Below are 16,750 nucleotides of genomic sequence, written 5' to 3' on the forward strand. Positions count from 1 at the left end.
TTTCTCTTCTTTCTCTTTCTTTCCCTCTTCCGTATAATGATATTGTACTCTTGAGAGGGGGCTAGCTATATTTCCATGCTTCTAGTGCGCACCTAAGATAGTTTCATGGGGCCAAAACTGGTTCGATTAGACACTCTCGTTGCCAACCAGGTTGATATTGCGAGTTTCATCCATTGCGTCCATAGTGGTACCATGTACGCCATGTCTAGAAATACTCCAACCCACTCCAACCTATGATACCGGCCAACTCGGCCCTCGCCTCAGCGACACCATCATAACCGCTACGCGACGCCAGCTCGGCCTTCTTGGCAGCCGCGAGGTCGGCCCACCTGGCCAGGATACCCGCGTCAACGACCGTCGCACTTCTACCGGCAGCAGCATCGACGCCGACGGGCCCTTCCCTGGCAACGTTAGTCCCAGGCAGCCTGTATGCCTTCAGGTTGAGACCGCCGTGTGCGGGGAGCGCCGAGACGAGCTGGTTGGACAGGGACATGAGGCGTCGGTGGGAGGGTTCCGACAGGGTCGTGACAGCGGAGAGGTGGCCTGTCGGGGAGGTGAGGAGGAGGATGTGCGGTGACGGATCGGACGAGAACGCTGGTGATGACGAGGTGCGCGGGAGGAGAATGGATGATGTCGGTGTGTTGGGGGCGACGGAAAATGTCGTGCGGTGCAGGAGGAGGCTGCCTTGAAGGGATTGAGGGTCTGGATGCATGGTTAGTCGAGGTAGTAATTTCTCTGTTCTTTCTTTCAAAGAAGAAAAATAACAATGGAGACGAAAAGAAATAAAAAAGATGGAGAAGAAATGGAGTAGAACGCGAGCAAAAGAAGAGAAGAAGAAGAAAAGGAAAAAAACATACGCTCTGGGTTGAATTCAAAAATGTGCATCTCGCCCTGGGCATCGGCCACAACAATGGACAGGTCGTCTCCCTGGGGGAGGAAATCCGCCACCAGTGCAGGCAGGTGAGTGCCCGTCTTGCCCATGACTTTGAAGGTATACGGCTCCTCGGTATAGCCTGCGAACCAGACGCCCTTGAACGCGTCGGCGAGGAGGCACAGGCCCGGACGCGCCAGGACGCGCGCGCTGGCGACGTGGCAGTTCATGTCGAGGAATGCGACGGGGAGTAGGGATCCGTCCTCCTTGAGGCCGCGCACCATGGTCTTTTGTCCCTGCGTGGCAAGCATGAGGCCCTGGGTGCCGATCTCGCCGAGGGCCGTGACGCCTCCGCGCGGTAGGTCCTCCTGGGCCACGGGCTTCAGTCGACGGTTCGTCTCTGGGTGGCCTGGCTCGGGGATGACGGCGACGATGTCGAGGACGCGGATGCTGCCCTTGGTGGGCAGGTCCTCGCCGCGTGACGTGGCTGACCCGATGACGATGAGCATGCGCCGCTCCCGTGTCTCCTCTGACACTTCTAGAAGCAGGGCGCGCATCGACTCAATCGTCTCGCACGGCTCCATTTCTACCGTGTTGATGGCCGTCCACGTCGTCGGGTTGACCAGTCGGATCTCGCCGCGCGCCGCGAGAGGTGCCATGGCTAGCGTCTCGCGCGACCACTCCTTGTGGTAGTCGTCATCGCGAGGCAGCTCAAACGGTTCGTATTTCAGGCATCCGATCGCGTATGACTCGCTGGGTCCGTGATACGCCACGTATCGCACCTCCGTGTCCATGGCCACCTTCTTCACCGAGAGTCCCAGCTGTGCGTAGTCCGTGTCGGCTGCCAGCTGCGTCACGCGCGCCATGCCCTCTGCGTCGGCATAGATGAAGCCCCTGTCGCAACCCTGGGTGTGGAACGGGCTCATGCCTCGGACCCCTTGCCCCTGTACACCCACCACCCGTGGGAGGCTCTTGCTGGACTTGATGACGAAGCTTGGCGACGGGCCCGGCAGGAAAACGGTGCTGTACCCGCCCACGTTGGGGCAAACGCGGAGCGGCACGAACCGCGGCTTCTGCCAGTCGTCCTGATCCGTCTCGTCTGGGGGGCTCTTGGCCACGGCCGGATTGGGGCACTTGTTGAAGCGCAGGGTTGACGAGAGCGTCGAGTCCGACCCGTCGGCCTGGTAGCGGACAGGCTCGTATATCGTCAGGTCATCAGTGGTGTGGCGGAGCTAGAAAGGAGTGAGCAAGATAGGAACAGTATCGGTGGACAGTGTGACTTACAATGAGATGCGGCGTCTGCGAGACCTTGTCGCCAAGATCAGCCACCACAATCTGTGACAGTATCTCGCGAGGCGTGCCTTTGCGCACGGCATAGTCGGCAGACAGATGCGAAGGCGTACACGACAGGCCCTCAGCCACGTAGATGGGCCTGGATAAGTCGGGCAGGGCGTATACATAGAGTGCGCCAGCCGAGTTGACCAGAAACATGACAACTTTCTCACCAACAGCACCCTGGGTCTCCTGAAACAGGCCGGTAGTGTCCTTGTACAGACATCCAGTCGTCCACTTATTTGAGGTTAGAATCTCGGCTTCTGCTGTCTTCTCAACCTCTTCGAGCTCATTTGCGCTGTCCATCTGTGCAACGAAAGCGCTGCCGTCATCTCGAACCAGTAGCAGGTAAGGGTCAACGATGCTGGCGCTGAGAACCCTAGGCTCGGCGCCTGTCTCTTCGTCGAGCATGGGGAGGATCTGAGCCAGGCCAAGGTCTAAGGTTTCCAGTTAGTCAATCGCATCTCTACTGCGTCACGTATAGATTTGTCTCCCCACCTCCGTCATAGCACCGAGTTTCCGACTTGAGAACTTGGATGATCCTCATCTGATTGCCCATGACGCCTGCCTCCACCGTGAACCCGGCTGCAGGCTCAAACTCGGTATCCTTGATACTCTCGAACCCGGCTGCTGTAAGGGCATACACGTCCGATGTCTCGTACCCATCCAGATCTACCTTAGCCACGATCATATATCTGTCGAAAGGATCGGTGCTGTCATAATCATTGATGGCGGGCACATTGGCAGCCATAGACTTAGGGCCAGGCCTCTTGACGCACATGGTCCAGAAGCCCCTGGCCTCGGGGAAGTCGAACCGACCAATCACCTTCGGCTGGATCTCGCGGTTCACGATAGCGAGCGATCCCGCCCTGCCCGAGCCGACAGCACATGTGAGCTCGAGGTTGGCTGTGACGCCTTCCGAGAGTTTCGCCTCCTCGCTGTCCGGGACAAAGGCCGGCTTGCCGCATGCTGCGTCATATATGGGGGCCAAGCTGAGCAGCGTGTCATGGATGCGGAACGTCAGGTCTCCCGACTTATGGTTCCCATGAGCATCCTGCGCCGACGGTTTGGAAGTGCCTGAGTCGTTGCCGTACAAGTCATCATCCTCTTCTACATCGTCTAGGTCCGCGTCATCGACGCCTAGCGCGGCTAGGTCGTTATCGATGATACGTGACTTCTTGCGCTTCTCCTGCGACCGATTCCTTGTCCAGCCGAGCACAATGCCGTCGTTTGACTCGCTGCCGATGAACACGGCGTCGCCAGGCAGTTTGGATGCGCACGACGCACTGCTTCTGACCAGATGGCCACCGCAGTCAGCCGCCACCATCTTGATGCTGATACCCGTTACTGTGCGTCCGTCAATGTGGAATAGGCACAATGCGAGGCGGCCATCGTTAAGGATGATGAGGAACTCGCCCGTCTCGACGCACAGAGGCTCAATAGTGCAGCCTTCCAGGCGCAGCTCGAGGTCGGACTGGTCAACCAGGTTAAACGAAGTGACCTGCTTCGTCATGGGGTTAACAGCGACGCCGTTGGGCTTGCCAGACTGGTCAAAATGGATGAGCTCATTCTCTCCTACAAGAAGAGCGCCTCCTAATGGGGCCGGCAGGGGGAGAACCTTGAACAGGTCCCTGGGTAGATCGGTGACGGACAGGATTGTTGTCGAGGCCCTTTGCTGTAGGTCCAAGGTGAACACTTTGTAGGTAAGGTAATCTGTCGCGTTGAGGGTAGCCGAGGGAGGTCTACTGGCAGACAGAATGCCGAAGGTGGGTTCCCGGTATTCATGCAGAAAGGCAAGATGTACGGGGTGAAGCAGACTGGGGTCGAGCATGGGGAGAGAGACAACAAATGATGGTGCGTGAGCAGGTCCTACACTACCTCCGTCTTCTCCACTCTCCCCGGCCGTTCCGTTCTCCTTGACAGGTCTAGGCCCATCGAGGTCCTCGTCCCAGTCGTCCATCTCTAGATCCTCCTCGGACTGCCTGAACGGGAGGATGGCGAGGCTACGAGGGCCGAACTTCAGAGCTGCGCAGCGGCTACCCGGGTCGGCCTCGAGGTGATTGACATATTCGCCGATTGGCAGCTCCCACGGGGCCACGTCAGTCTCGTCTTTTTCATAGTAGTGGAGCGAGAGCGTCTCGAGTGTCTTCTTCTCGGCGTCCCACTCGGTCAGGCACATCTTGGCCGCCTTGTACGCCAATAGCAGGGCGTCGCCGCCAGAGGCAGTGTTGCGAATCTTTATGCGGGCGAGACCAATGACTGTTCCTGCCAGAGGGATCTCGGCGACGAGGACGAGCTTTGTATGCGGGGAGCAGTCGGCGCGCGCGATCAGCATGGAATCGCCGCCGCCTAGAAACGACGACTCGAGGCCCTCGTCATCGTTCGCGCGGGGGTCAAAGGACGAGTCGCCCGTCTTGGTGGCACTCGAAGAGTCCCCGGACGTCGCATTGTCGCTTTGCGTGTCAATCTCGGCCGGGATCGTCTTGGTCGTGAATATCTGGAGCAGTGAACCCTTGGCTACTACAAGATTGTTGGCCATCGCAGACGTCAGAGGCAGCGTCAAGGAGTGGGTGACGGCAGTGGGCGCCGCAAGTTCGGTGTAGGCCTGCATCGCAGCAGCAGGACCATTATCCCACCGTATAATACGAGACTAAAGAAATAGTTCTCCGTATGTGGCTGCAAAAAAAAGTTGTTGAATAAGAGAGCTATGGGCAGATGAATGGAGGGCCTGTCAAAAAGCAAGACGCGAGCTTGGTGCTAGCGTTTGGCTGAGAGTAGGGGTGTACTAATTTTGCTCGCCCTGTACCAATTGTCTTATATTTAACACAGTAAACTAGTACCGAAACTGGTTAGGCGTCAACAGCTGTGAATTGTATTGCGTCAGACACGCTTGGCCAAGCTCCGTCATCCACTTTCTTCCCTTAACAACAGAAGAAACTATCGATTCATCTCTTCATAACATATAACGGGTTAGAGATAATACAATTCTCATAGCATCTCCTCCTACGACATCCATCATGGCCGATGCCGGGCTCGTCCATACCAGTCTCATATGGGTGACGTACGCCGTTGCGGCCGCGCTCTGTCTCGTTGCCGCCACCATCACCACTTTTACTTGGCAAACGCCTCGGGAACGCTCAGCTATCGTCAGCTTCGTCGCCACGCTCAGTCTGACAGCTCTCCTCGCAACAGTCCTTCTCCTGCCTGTTGATATTGCATTGGTATCAGCTACAGCTTCTTCAACGCTGGGAGCCAAAAAGGACTGGGCTACGCCCGAGCGTGTCGACCACATTCTACTAACGCTCAAGATAATATACTACTGTCTGTACACGTTTGACGCTCTCCTCTGCCTAATAGTCATTCCGTTCACCTACTTCTGGTATGAGGAGTACGACGAGATCGAGATTGAGGAAGAGGGCCGGTCGTGGGTCAGCAGACTCTGGTCCGCAGCCAAGTACACCCTCTTCTTTGTCGCCCTAGTCGTCGTGCTCTTCCTCCTCGGTTTCTTCGTCCCGGCCGCTGGTGGTGACTCCGACAACGGGCACTGGGACCTGGACTACTACAGGAAGCTCATCGCCCAGAATCATGGCGAGAAGGCTCTCGCGTTCGGGCTGGGCCTGCTCATCACCCTGGGCACGCTGCTATACTCTCTCTACACAGCAGCCGGGCTTGCCCTCCTGCCCATCTCCTTTATCAAATCAGCCCCGTCTATCTCTGCCCCCAAGTTTCAGGAGACGACATCGTCGCAACTGGAGCAGAACCGCGAAAGGCAGCGCCAGATCGAGATGCGCAATGCAGGTCGCCAGGGTGACTTGCCTCGCAAGGAGCGCCGGGAGCTGGATGCTCTCGTCAGAGAGGAGCAAACGCTAGTCCGAAGGGAACGACTGGCTTCCGAGGCGCAGGGAGAGGGACACAGCAAGTTGCACCGTAGCTGGCTCAAAGTGTGCGCCGTGTTTCGGCCCATCAAATTGCTGGGCGGGATTTTGTTGGTGCTGCTCTCGGTCCTCATCTGGGTATCGATGCTCATCACTGGAATCGACAAGGCGACCAACTCGGTGTGCAAGCACAAGTGCGGGTACATTCTGGGCAAGCTTCACGTCTTCCAGCCGCTCAACTGGATCTTCCTGCAGTCAGCTAAGGCATTTCCTATCGATTACGTCCTCATGGCGCTGCTGGTGCTGCTCCTCTTTGGCGGGTCGATCGCAGGCGTGGCGACGGTGGGCGTCCGTTTCCTATGGGTCACCGTCTTCCAGATGCGCCGTGGACGCACGGCACCGCAGGCGCTCCTCATGGCCACGGTTATGCTGGCCCTCATGATTCTGGGCATCAACTATGCCGTGGCCACCATGATGGCGCCGCAGTATGCCATGTACGGTACCCAGACCTTCTGCACCAACGGCCCGGCGTACCCGGGCGCGCAACCTGACTGCTCCAACAACAAAGACATGGTCCTCCCTTGCTCCGAGGCGCTCAAGCATCCGGCCGCCAAGGACGTGTGCACCCCGTCGGTCATGTCGACGTTCCTCAACCGCATCACTGTTACGTGGCCTCTGTTTGGGGTAATTGACTTTTGGGCGCAATTTGCCTTTTTGGGTATATTCTTTATTGTTCTCGTGACGGCCGTCATCCGCACGCCCAAACTCAATCTAGCCGAGATTGACGAGGATGCTGAGACGAACGAGCAAGAAAGCCTTCTTGCGGCGACAGGACGTCGATTCGGCGCTACGTGGCAAGACGTCCGAGGGAGCCGAGGTAGTGGCGAGAGATCGAGCGATGTTTAACTTAACATCTGTGTATTTTTATTATGATAATAAAAAAGGTAAACTTTCACGGGGTCTTTTCATTTGTCGACAGATGCATGTTTCTGGCACGGCAGTGTCTGTTATTTTTGTTTTTTTTCATCGAATTATTTTTCCTTCTGTCGGGCTAGGAAAATAGTACACGACGGAAAATCAAGGTTATCTCCAATAAGAATGTTTTTAAACAGAGAATGAAAGCTACTGGTATTGCCATCATTATTATGAAGCACTAAGTGCCACCCTCTCCTTATCCTTCTTCCGCGCCCTGTTGATCTGAACAGCACGATGAGACCTGTCGTCGAAGGTGGAAGCCGGACCGACGTGCATCTCGCGCCAGCACCGGGCACAATAGGGATCGCCGTCTTTGGTCTCGTCCTCGTTCTCACAGCCCAGACACAGCAGCGTAGCATCGTCCAGACATACGGTACACCAAGAATCGACGTCGTCGTCTGTATAGCCCTTGCGCGACTTCAGCCGCTTCGGCTCCTTGATCGGTCTGGATGTGGGCACAGAGGGGAGCTGCATGTCCCCGCCCAGCGGGGACGATGTACGCAGAGCTGACAAGCGGGCTGCCATGTCGTCCATGGACGTGGGGCCCGGTGAAGCCGCGGCGTCGGGGACAGAGGGTAGGTCAAGCGCCGAGTCTGATGGTGTGATGTTCGCGTCTTGCTCTTGAGGGTCATCGTCACCTTGAACCTGTAGCTCGTCGCGGAGACGGGCAATGACGTCGTCTATCTCACGCTTCATGATATCCTCGTCAGAGTCGTCAGATTCGGAGCCATGTTTTTCCTTGTCCGCGTCGTCGTGGGGTATCGAGTCCTCCAGTTCGTCGAGGAGAGCCCTGACCTTGTCGTCATCGTCGGGCGCGGTAAAGTCATATCCGTCGCCGATGTCGCCTAGCAGCTCCTCGAGGGTTTGGTCATCCGTCTGGAATGCGGCATCGACGTCATCGCCATCCTTGTCGTAGGTTATTTCCGATGCTGGCGCTGGACTAGACTGGGGCGTTGATAGCTGGGCTCTGGTGGATGAGGGTGATGCCGCGGAGGCTTCCTCGTCTTGGATCCGGAGCGACTTGAGCCGTGCAGCTAGGCTGTCTTCTCTGGTCGGGGTCTTATTTCGTTGGATGAGGTCAATGTTGACTCTCCATTTCCCAATGTGAGTGTCCAGTAGTCTTTCGTACAGTAGCATGAATTCATACCATGAATGGTGAGAAAATGACGTACCTTGTCGGAGGGGGGGAAGCAGATGGACTGCCACTCCGGAGGGCCTGTAGGCGGTCGAGGATGGATTTGTCGATCTCGTTCGGCATGATGGAGATTCATCTGTTAATGAATCAGGAGAAGGATGCGGTTGATGCTGTGTTGAATGTCCAACCTCGAGAATCAATGAGGTCCATCCGCCCCCCCGTCACCAGAAGTCGCGTTCTTGGCGGGCATGTTCCCCGCAGTGTGGATGTCGCTGTAAAGTGCCCCTGGGAGCCTCTGGTTTAGGGGGCATATATTACAGCGGGCATCTCGATTATAGAACCATTCCTTCCACCTCTACATTGATCACGAGTCATCATGGCCAGCTTCATTCATCGTCCCGTCGCATAGGCAAATATTTACGTAGGTATTACCATCCCCACATCACACTGATTCTCACATTTGGCGTCTATGAAGAGAAGAGATGCAGGGACTTTACCTGTCAATATCGGTCCGATGATCCGAGCGTATGCTAACCGAGCCAGGTCTAATCAGGTTCCTCTCCCCCCGCCCCCCACTGGGCGTACTCCAAGGCCGACAGACCGGGACGGCGGCCAAGTCCCCAGGTATCATCACACGGTGCCCAACCGCCGGATGGAATATAATAATAATTATATCTGTATCTGCAGGCTCTGTTATTCCAGAAGAGTCATGGGTCTGTCAAGGCCCAAGGTTCACCGCTAGGCACATCCGCAAAAGTTCGAATGTACCGCCACTTCCCGTGGTGAGAGGCGTGCTCTCACCATAATCTTATTGACAGATTATCAACCCAATAGGGCCTCGACCAAGGCCGTAACGTGGCGACCAGTCATCTGATCATGGGTGGGAGCAGCGGGATGCATAAGCGCTAGGTGCGGCTGGGGATAGGTGAGAGAACCGGAGCGTGATAAGCGGTACGAGCTCATTTCCGTGCCAAGTGCTCACCGAAGGGATCGACGGGGACTTGTTCATCTAGTATTATCAGTCTACCGAGTTCCCTAGATTATCCCACATTCAAGGAGGAGAAGAATAGGAACGGCTGATCAGCCACTTCCTGTGCCGCCACAGTCCAATAAAATATTGGAGTAGACAGTCATGATATCATATGGCTGTGACGTAACTTGTTCGGCAAAGTCGAAAGCACTATGAAGACATGAAAGGAATTGTTGATGCCGATCTCGGCGACTGACAGGATGGGACAACTGAATTCAGTTCCTTTATCTTGTGTACGAGAGCCACCTGCCTAGACAAATACTAGCAGTACTTTATTACTATCTGTATTACATGTGCCACTTGTACGCGGGAAATGTCATTATCATGCAGAAATACTACGGCGTAATACGAGTATTGATGCTCCCATAAAGCGCGCCCTCTTACCCCCCCCTGTCGAAAAGTCAGAGCTTGATTGAACAATAACCCAATATTAAACCTGACGTCCTTTTAACATGCACTCTTATTAAATGGCCGGCATCCCTCTCCTCAACTTTTCTCCACTACATCATTCATTCCCCTCAAATCCCTGCTTAAATGCTCAAAGTGACAGATTTTGGGGTCTCATTGTCGATTGAGCAAGAGGAAAAAAAAGCAAAGGAAGCTGCGCACTTCTCCCACAACCCACCTCTTAGATCCGCCCCACAACCACAACGCACAGACTTGGCATCGGGCAACAAGGACAAGCAACAACAGCACACATATACAAAAGAGTTTCTTTTATCATGAGATTCGGACCAGCGCTCGCCGCGTCTCTCCTCCTGGGGGGCGTATCGGCCAGCGCCATCCGCCCAGCTGCTCGCAACGACATCGACCCCACATTGCGAGAAATCATGCGGGCTGCCGATGTCAACATACCCATACCGATACACACACGTGCCGCCAAACTGGACCACGACACACAGCTCGACGATGCCGGGCAGCAGTCCGAAGACGACCAGTCCGACAGAGTATGGAAGCGTCGCGGTGGAGGCGGTAGCGGCTCCCGCGGCGGCAGCAGTAGCAGCAAGAGCGGCAGCAGCAGCAGCAGCAAGAGCGGCAGCGGCAGCAGCCGCTCCAACAGTGTCAGGTAACGTCGACCACATCGATCCCCTTCGAAGACGGACGATGGCGCCGGCCATAACTTGGCCATGGCAGCGAGCCGGAGTGAAGCGTCGCTCGACGGTAGGCGCGGCTGGGCTAACACGACAGGCAGCAACTACTACAACACCAAGAGCACGTCCAACGCAGGGGGGTACTCGCGACCCGGCAGCGGGCCGCAGCCGACCTTCCTGGGCGGCGCCTACTACGGCGGAGGCGCCAAGGTGCCATACACGGCCGGCAAGGCGACGCCGAGCGGCGTGCAGCCCCGCGGTCCCGTGTCCCCTGCCGGCATGACCTACTGGCCCGGTCTCTGGCTGACCCCGGTCTTCGTCTACGGGCCCTATGGCTACCACTACGGGTACCACAACCGGACCTCGAACCGCGACGAGGACCGCCAGATCGAGTGCTCGTGCGCCCAGTACAGCGTGTGCATGTGCGACGAGATCGACGACGACGAGTTCTGGGACGAGCTCGTCGGCGACGGTGACTACTCCAAGCTCAACAAGACGCTCGTCAACGTCACCAAGCGCGACGGAAAGGACATCATCGTCGTAAACGGCACTCTGCCCAACGGTACCACCCTCAAGTCCGACGACGAGGACGACTACGAGGAGTACCTCACCAATGCGGCTGCCAGACTGGCCTCGGCCATTGGCGTGTGGCCTGCCGCTGCTTTGGCTGTCGGTGCCATTGTGCTCTTTTAAGGAGAGAGGAAGATTTCTCTCTCTCTTTTTCTTCTCCAAAAACCCTCTTTGTCTTTTCATTCTTCATCATCTCTCTCTTTGCTTTTTGATATTTTGGATTGGAAATCTTCCACCATCCATGATGAGTTAGACTTAGATACCCTTGGCAACGACGGTTCTTCTTTATTTAATGCTCCCTTGACTTCTGATTTGAAGATTGCCTACCAGTTGAAAAGCCGGACTTGTGATTTGCTAAATCCCTACGCGGTACACCCCTTAAAGCAATCCGTCCCCCCCCCCTTGCACCTTCTCATACAGCACGGGCGACGGCCCAGGGACAGTCCCGTCAGAAACGTGCAGGACGCGCCACATGTAGCTGTTGATGGATTGCACGCAGTGCTCATCCTGCCAGTCCATCAGGGCATCGGACGGGACGTTCCAGTCCGGATGGGCCCTCACGACGGTGGAAAGGTGCTTACCCAAAGAGATGGCTTGCGATTCGGAGGAAACCACACTGCTTACAGGAGAAGGAAATACGTCGGAGAGTGGTGCCGCCGTCTACGTGCGGGACCAAACCAATGTCAGGATCAAGAAGCACAGAGACGCCGTGGACAAGACTGTGTGAGAGAGACGGTCAAGCGTCGCAGTCATTCCAGAATACCCACGTCTAAGTTTAACAATATCTACGCTTCTCTGATCTCTAGAGAGTCCGGCAACCCTTGTTCTTCTAAGAGTCTCTCATAGGTACTTGTCTTGACCACCTGCTTATACGGCTGTATGGGAAATATTGCTTGCTGCTGTCCACAGAGCACCGCCAATGGGAAGCTTACATTCGGAGGCCTCTCTGCTTTGCGTTCCAAGCATTGTCATGAGAAAGGGTCAGAGCTTGGGAAAGGGTGTCGAGGGGATGCAGAACGTGTTAGGTAGCAAGACGGGAACGCAACATGGGAGGTTTTCCATCTAACAAAGGGGGCTGTGTGTGTACAGAGAGCAATGGCACGTGGAACTCACAGATGATACCTCAACGGGAAACCCGTGTGATACCCATTACAGAAAATTTCATTGCCAAAGAAGAGAGAGAAGAGAGTCGGATGAGGTTGGCGTGTCAAATCTGAACCAAGTAATCTGTACAAATCATCCTGCCACTCGAGTATTTTCCTCCAGACGCCAATCTGCAATCCACAATCTACTTTTTTCTTATTGCTCGCCAACATGTGTTCCCAATACACTGTGCCCCTAGTCATGGCTCTCGCCTCCATGGGTGGAATGACTGGTACGGTAGAGACCTCCGCAAGAGGAACGTTGAGGAAGTTAGAGTTAAGGATAAGGCTGTCGAGGACGAGGCTACCGAGGAGGAGGCTGTCAGTGTTGAAGGGTGGATGGTCGGTACAATAGAGGCCCCTCACAAGAGGAGCGAATAGTAGGTCCTTGACGATAGAAGGTCTTCTGTCTGAGTATACTCATATGGAGGAAGCTTTCATGTTTGCTATAACAAGCATGAAGTATTATTACTAGTCTAGGGAACAGTGCAGAAGCATCGTAGTGGATACCTCTGCGTAATTCTATCAGAGATCAGCACAACGATCATAGTATTTCATCTCCTGAGGTAGTGACGAGTGGGTATTATCGAGTTACTACTACCAGCAGAATCTTACTCAAGCGTGTTCACGGGTGTGATAATGAGTAATCGTATACCTACGACGCTTATACTACATGTATCACTCCGTAGAAGGTTGTGGCAGCCAAGAATGCATGACTAAGCAGCCTCTGGCTGCTGCTGCCACATTCACATCTGTAGATAACCTCGTAGATAGATTTCCTCTTCTTCTGAAGAAGCAAGCACCGGGACACTTGCTCATAGATCCAGGACGTCCCAGTAGGCAGAGACTACTGCTTTCACGTCTACGGGTCATCGTGTGCTGTCGCTGGCAGGAAGCACAAAGTTGCCCGTGTAGGGTAATGATGATACTAGCAGGGCCTTTAGGCTATAGCTGCATTATGATACCTGTACAGATTAGACTGACTGTATCAGTTAGTAGGGCCGTACCTGGAAGGGGTTCGTCACCCCGGTCTGCGCCAACCGCTTGGCACAGACTACGGAGTATTGGTAACATGTACGGGCTACAGTCGACACTGGCCCGCTACTAGGCTGCTACGCCGGACGCTCAGGCGCTAAGAGATGGACGCTAGATGACCTAGAGCCTACTCGTAGAGGCTAGACCCCAGTGCCATATGACAGAGCCCAGAGTCCCAGACCTAGTGGACTCTGGTACTGACGCAAGCTACTGTTCCATCCACGTCACCACCACCTTATTCCACCTGAGGCAGCATCTCGGCCCGGATCTTGTCTCCTTACAACCTCATCGACCTCCAACTTTAGACCGAGGAGGACTCCATCGCAAAGTGCCACTCGGCATCTCGGGACCCCGGATCACCCCTTCCTTAGGGATAACCTCTCCCCCACCCCCTCCAGTCGTCTTTCTCTCATTCTTGGTCACAGTGAGCGAGCGTGTTGATCTCGCCTCCTCCTCGGCCCACCATGTGGAACGTACGTTTTAGGAAGCCGTCCTTATACCCCCCCCTCTCTCGTTTGAGGGCAAGCCCTCCCTTCCCAAAAGCTCACCGACATGTTTGCAGATATTCCGAATCACGGGAGACATCTCCCACTTCCTCTCCAAGCTCATCCTGATCCTGTCGATCCACCGCAATCGCAGTGCCGAGGGCGTGTCCCTCATCACGCAGATGCTCTACGCCGGCGTCTTCTGTACGCGCTACCTCGACCTGTTTGACAGCAGCAAGCACGAGCCGACATGGAACATCATCTTCAAGGTCTTCTACATTACCTCGTCGTTTTATATTCTCGGTGCCATGCAGTGGCTGTTTCCCCGGACACGCGAGCGTGAGTTTGCATGGAAGCTGGGCGCCATCATTCTCGGCGGCTCCCTGGTCCTGTCACCCTTCGTCATGCTCGCTCTCGAGAAGCGTGCTTACTGGGGCTTCATCCACGTGAGTACTATCGCTGCCCATCGATGATGAGACTGGAACTAAAACGACCAAAAACATGCAACTTGCAGTGGCTCTGGGTGTTTTCCGAGATACTCGAATCCGTCTGCGTCCTGCCCCAGCTGCTTCTCCTGCGCCAGACCACGGTCCCCACCGTGATCGACTCCTTCTACCTCCTCACCCTGGGCTCCTACCGTGCCCTCTACTGCCTCAACTGGATCGTCCGCGGCCTCGACAAGGACGATCACGGCCTCAGCAAGACGTCTGTCATCTTCGGCATCGTCCAGACGGCCCTCTACGTCGACTTTGCCTGGGTCTACTACACTCGCCAGCGTGTCAAGCTCAGGGGTGGCGGCGTCGTCGACGCCGACGACCTGCGCCGCAGCTGGTTCCTCCGTCCCATCTTCGGCCGTATCGCCCCGCAGTTCCACGGCGATGACGACGAGGAGAGCGGACCTGCCCTGGGCAATGGTGGCGGCCATGCCCGCGGCGGCAGTCGCCCCAAATGGGGTGCGCGTGGCATCTCCATCAGCGCGGACGACGGTGTGCTTGACCATGAGCACGAGGACCAGAGCGAGGGCATCACCGGTCCCGTCGACCCTGACGCTCGCATGAAGGATCCGGATGAGCTGGCGCGTGCCATGATTGACGAAGACGACGACGACGACAGCGGCGACCGGTACCGCGACCAGAATGCCGCTGCGTCGAGCGGGGTACGCAACAACGAGTGGGACGATTAGAGGATAGCCGGTGCCATATGTAGGATGTGTATGTGTGAAGATGCTAGAGAATGGATGCAGCAAGGTATGCAAACACAATTATCACGATTATCATTCAGAAATTAGGGGAACAAGTGAAGGCGAGGACATGTGTGCCACGGACAATTTGATTTAAGCGGATATCGGACAGACTTTATAAACAATAGTAAAAGCAAAAAAAAAAAAAAAAGAGCCCAGCCGACTATACATGCTGTTTCTCACATTTGCCATGCGACATGATATGTACAGTTGATACAGGAAACGATGAAAGTCAAGTTTCTCTCCCGAACAGACCAACTCCATGGCCGTACATCCCTCCCATCCCAAAGAACGCCAAGAAGTCATATATAGGCGGAACGGTCAAATATTGTAGAGACAGCGATGATCATAACATGTTCCAAGTATAGAGAAAAAAGAAGAGAAAGAAGAAAAGAAGAAGAGAGAGAGAGGGAAAAAAAAGGGACGGGTTGGACATTAGCAGAAGCGCTTCTCAAAGGCGGCAAACAGCTTGGGGGAGATGTCGTCACTGGAAAGACCGTCGACCTCTAGCAGGACGCCCTTGCGGTCGTAGTGCTCGAGGATGGGCAGGCTCGTCTGACGAAACTTGTCGAGGCGGGCGGCGTAGACGTCCAGGCTGTCGTCGGCCCTCTGGACGAGGGGCTCGCCGGTGACGTCGTCGACGCCCGGGACGCGGGGCGCGTTGAAGGACGTGTTGTAGACGCGGCCGGAGGGCTCGTGGACCCAGCGTCCGGCGATGCGCTCGAGGATGACGGAGTCGGGGGTCTTGAGAGAGACGGCGAGGTTGATGGGGATGATGGAGTCGAGGGCGGAGGCCTGGGTGGCGGTGCGGGGGTAGCCGTCTAGGATGAAGGAGGATGAGGGGCCGGACGAGAGGGTCGCCGACGTCGATGAGGCTGCTCCCGACGAGAAGTTGCTGGTCTGTACGGTCGAGGAGAGGTTCGGGGACGATGAGAATGATCGGGTGGTACTGCTGCTGCTGCTGCTGCTGCGTAGAGAAGAGCAGGATGGAGATGAATGATGATGATGATGATGAGGGGGAAGGGAATGGGGATGGGAGTGGGAGCGGGAGTGAGGGTCAGACGAGAGCCACCCGCGCGATCGCAGCTCGTCGGTCAGAAGTCGCAGCATCATGTCGTCTGCCACCAGCCCGCCGCTCTTGATGATGCCCTCGGCCTGGATGCCCAGCGGGGTACGGCGCTTGACATTGCTCCGGAGAAGGTCACCCGTGCTGATGGCGGATAGCTGCGGGAAGCGTTGGAGGAGTCGTTCCGTCTGGGTTCCCTTGCCCACGCCCGGGGCGCCGATGAGGATGACGCGCGCAGCTCGCGAGAGTTCCATTGCTGTGTCGTCTCTCTATCGAGTCTCTCTATCAAGGTGTATGTGTGTGTTGTGTGTTGTAGGTGTGTGTATTCCCTCGAGTCTAGAAGTCTAGAGGGGGGAGGAGGGGTTGGGGGGAGGGGCAGGATTTTTCTTTTTCCTCTGTTGTTATGCTTGATTTCCGATAACGGATAGCTAATCTTTTTTCTTCTTTTTTTTTTCCAAGTTGGTAGATTAGGTATCATGTCATATCATACTCATATGATGATAATTTTTTTATAAGAAAAAGGGAGTCGATGGAGATGCGTAGAGAAAAGAAAAAGTGATGGAGAAATTAATACAAGGATCGTAGGGAAGAACAAGGCGATATTATTGATAGTAGGAGATGGACAAGGTCAGCAAGGTTGAGCCGAGGGAGGGGAGGCTTTGCTTCACGTGTCAATTGATGGAGAAGGAGGAGGAGGAAGAGGAGGAGGAGAGGAAAGAGAGAGAGAAGACGTCAACGATAGAAAAATGGGCGGAGCTGGCGCAATTAATAATTGTCCCATGAATCTACGGGGGAGTAATAAATAGTATTACTCATATTTACTTGCATCAGTAGTAACAGCCTCATAGGTAATATTGTATCTCTTAGTGGTGAATCCGTAAATAGCGTAGAGATGGATGGACC

The 16,750-nt window shown here is 55.3% G+C and overlaps 6 protein-coding genes across 6 annotated transcripts; 3 read left to right on the forward strand and 3 right to left on the reverse strand.

The window, feature by feature from the left end:
* Positions 1 to 205: 205 nt before the first annotated feature.
* GMORB2_3649 (cleavage and polyadenylation specificity factor subunit 1) lies at positions 206 to 4,814 on the reverse strand (the record flags this gene model as incomplete). The annotated part of the gene is made up of 4 exons (XM_035465625.1): positions 206 to 702; positions 858 to 2,103; positions 2,156 to 2,640; positions 2,702 to 4,814. 4 exons carry the CDS (start codon positions 4,812 to 4,814, stop codon positions 206 to 208), a joined length of 4,341 nt encoding a protein of 1,446 aa, XP_035323462.1.
* Positions 4,815 to 5,220: 406 nt separating this feature from the next.
* GMORB2_3650 (uncharacterized protein) lies at positions 5,221 to 6,984 on the forward strand (the record flags this gene model as incomplete). The annotated part of the gene is made up of 1 exon (XM_035465626.1): positions 5,221 to 6,984. One exon carries the CDS (start codon positions 5,221 to 5,223, stop codon positions 6,982 to 6,984), a length of 1,764 nt encoding a protein of 587 aa, XP_035323463.1.
* A 237-nt stretch (positions 6,985 to 7,221) lies between these two features.
* GMORB2_3651 (uncharacterized protein) lies at positions 7,222 to 8,311 on the reverse strand (the record flags this gene model as incomplete). The annotated part of the gene is made up of 2 exons (XM_035465627.1): positions 7,222 to 8,173; positions 8,226 to 8,311. The coding sequence occupies 2 exons, from the start codon at positions 8,309 to 8,311 to the stop codon at positions 7,222 to 7,224; spliced, it is 1,038 nt and encodes a 345-aa protein (XP_035323464.1).
* Positions 8,312 to 9,940: 1,629 nt separating this feature from the next.
* Positions 9,941 to 11,002, forward strand: GMORB2_3652 (Conserved glycine-rich protein; the record flags this gene model as incomplete). Its single annotated transcript, XM_035465628.1, has 2 exons — positions 9,941 to 10,091; positions 10,407 to 11,002. 2 exons carry the CDS (start codon positions 9,941 to 9,943, stop codon positions 11,000 to 11,002), a joined length of 747 nt encoding a protein of 248 aa, XP_035323465.1.
* Positions 11,003 to 13,520: 2,518 nt separating this feature from the next.
* GMORB2_3653 (uncharacterized protein) lies at positions 13,521 to 14,724 on the forward strand (the record flags this gene model as incomplete). Its single annotated transcript, XM_035465629.1, has 3 exons — positions 13,521 to 13,529; positions 13,619 to 13,987; positions 14,056 to 14,724. The coding sequence occupies 3 exons, from the start codon at positions 13,521 to 13,523 to the stop codon at positions 14,722 to 14,724; spliced, it is 1,047 nt and encodes a 348-aa protein (XP_035323466.1).
* Positions 14,725 to 15,216: 492 nt separating this feature from the next.
* GMORB2_3654 (adenylate kinase) lies at positions 15,217 to 16,101 on the reverse strand (the record flags this gene model as incomplete). Its single annotated transcript, XM_035465630.1, has 1 exon — positions 15,217 to 16,101. One exon carries the CDS (start codon positions 16,099 to 16,101, stop codon positions 15,217 to 15,219), a length of 885 nt encoding a protein of 294 aa, XP_035323467.1.
* Between the last annotated feature and the right edge of the window lie 649 nt (positions 16,102 to 16,750).

The sequence above is a fragment of the Geosmithia morbida genome, assembly GCF_012550715.1.
Source record: "Geosmithia morbida isolate 1262 chromosome Unknown scaffold_2, whole genome shotgun sequence".
In the NCBI taxonomy this organism is placed as follows: Eukaryota; Fungi; Ascomycota; class Sordariomycetes; order Hypocreales; family Bionectriaceae; genus Geosmithia; species Geosmithia morbida.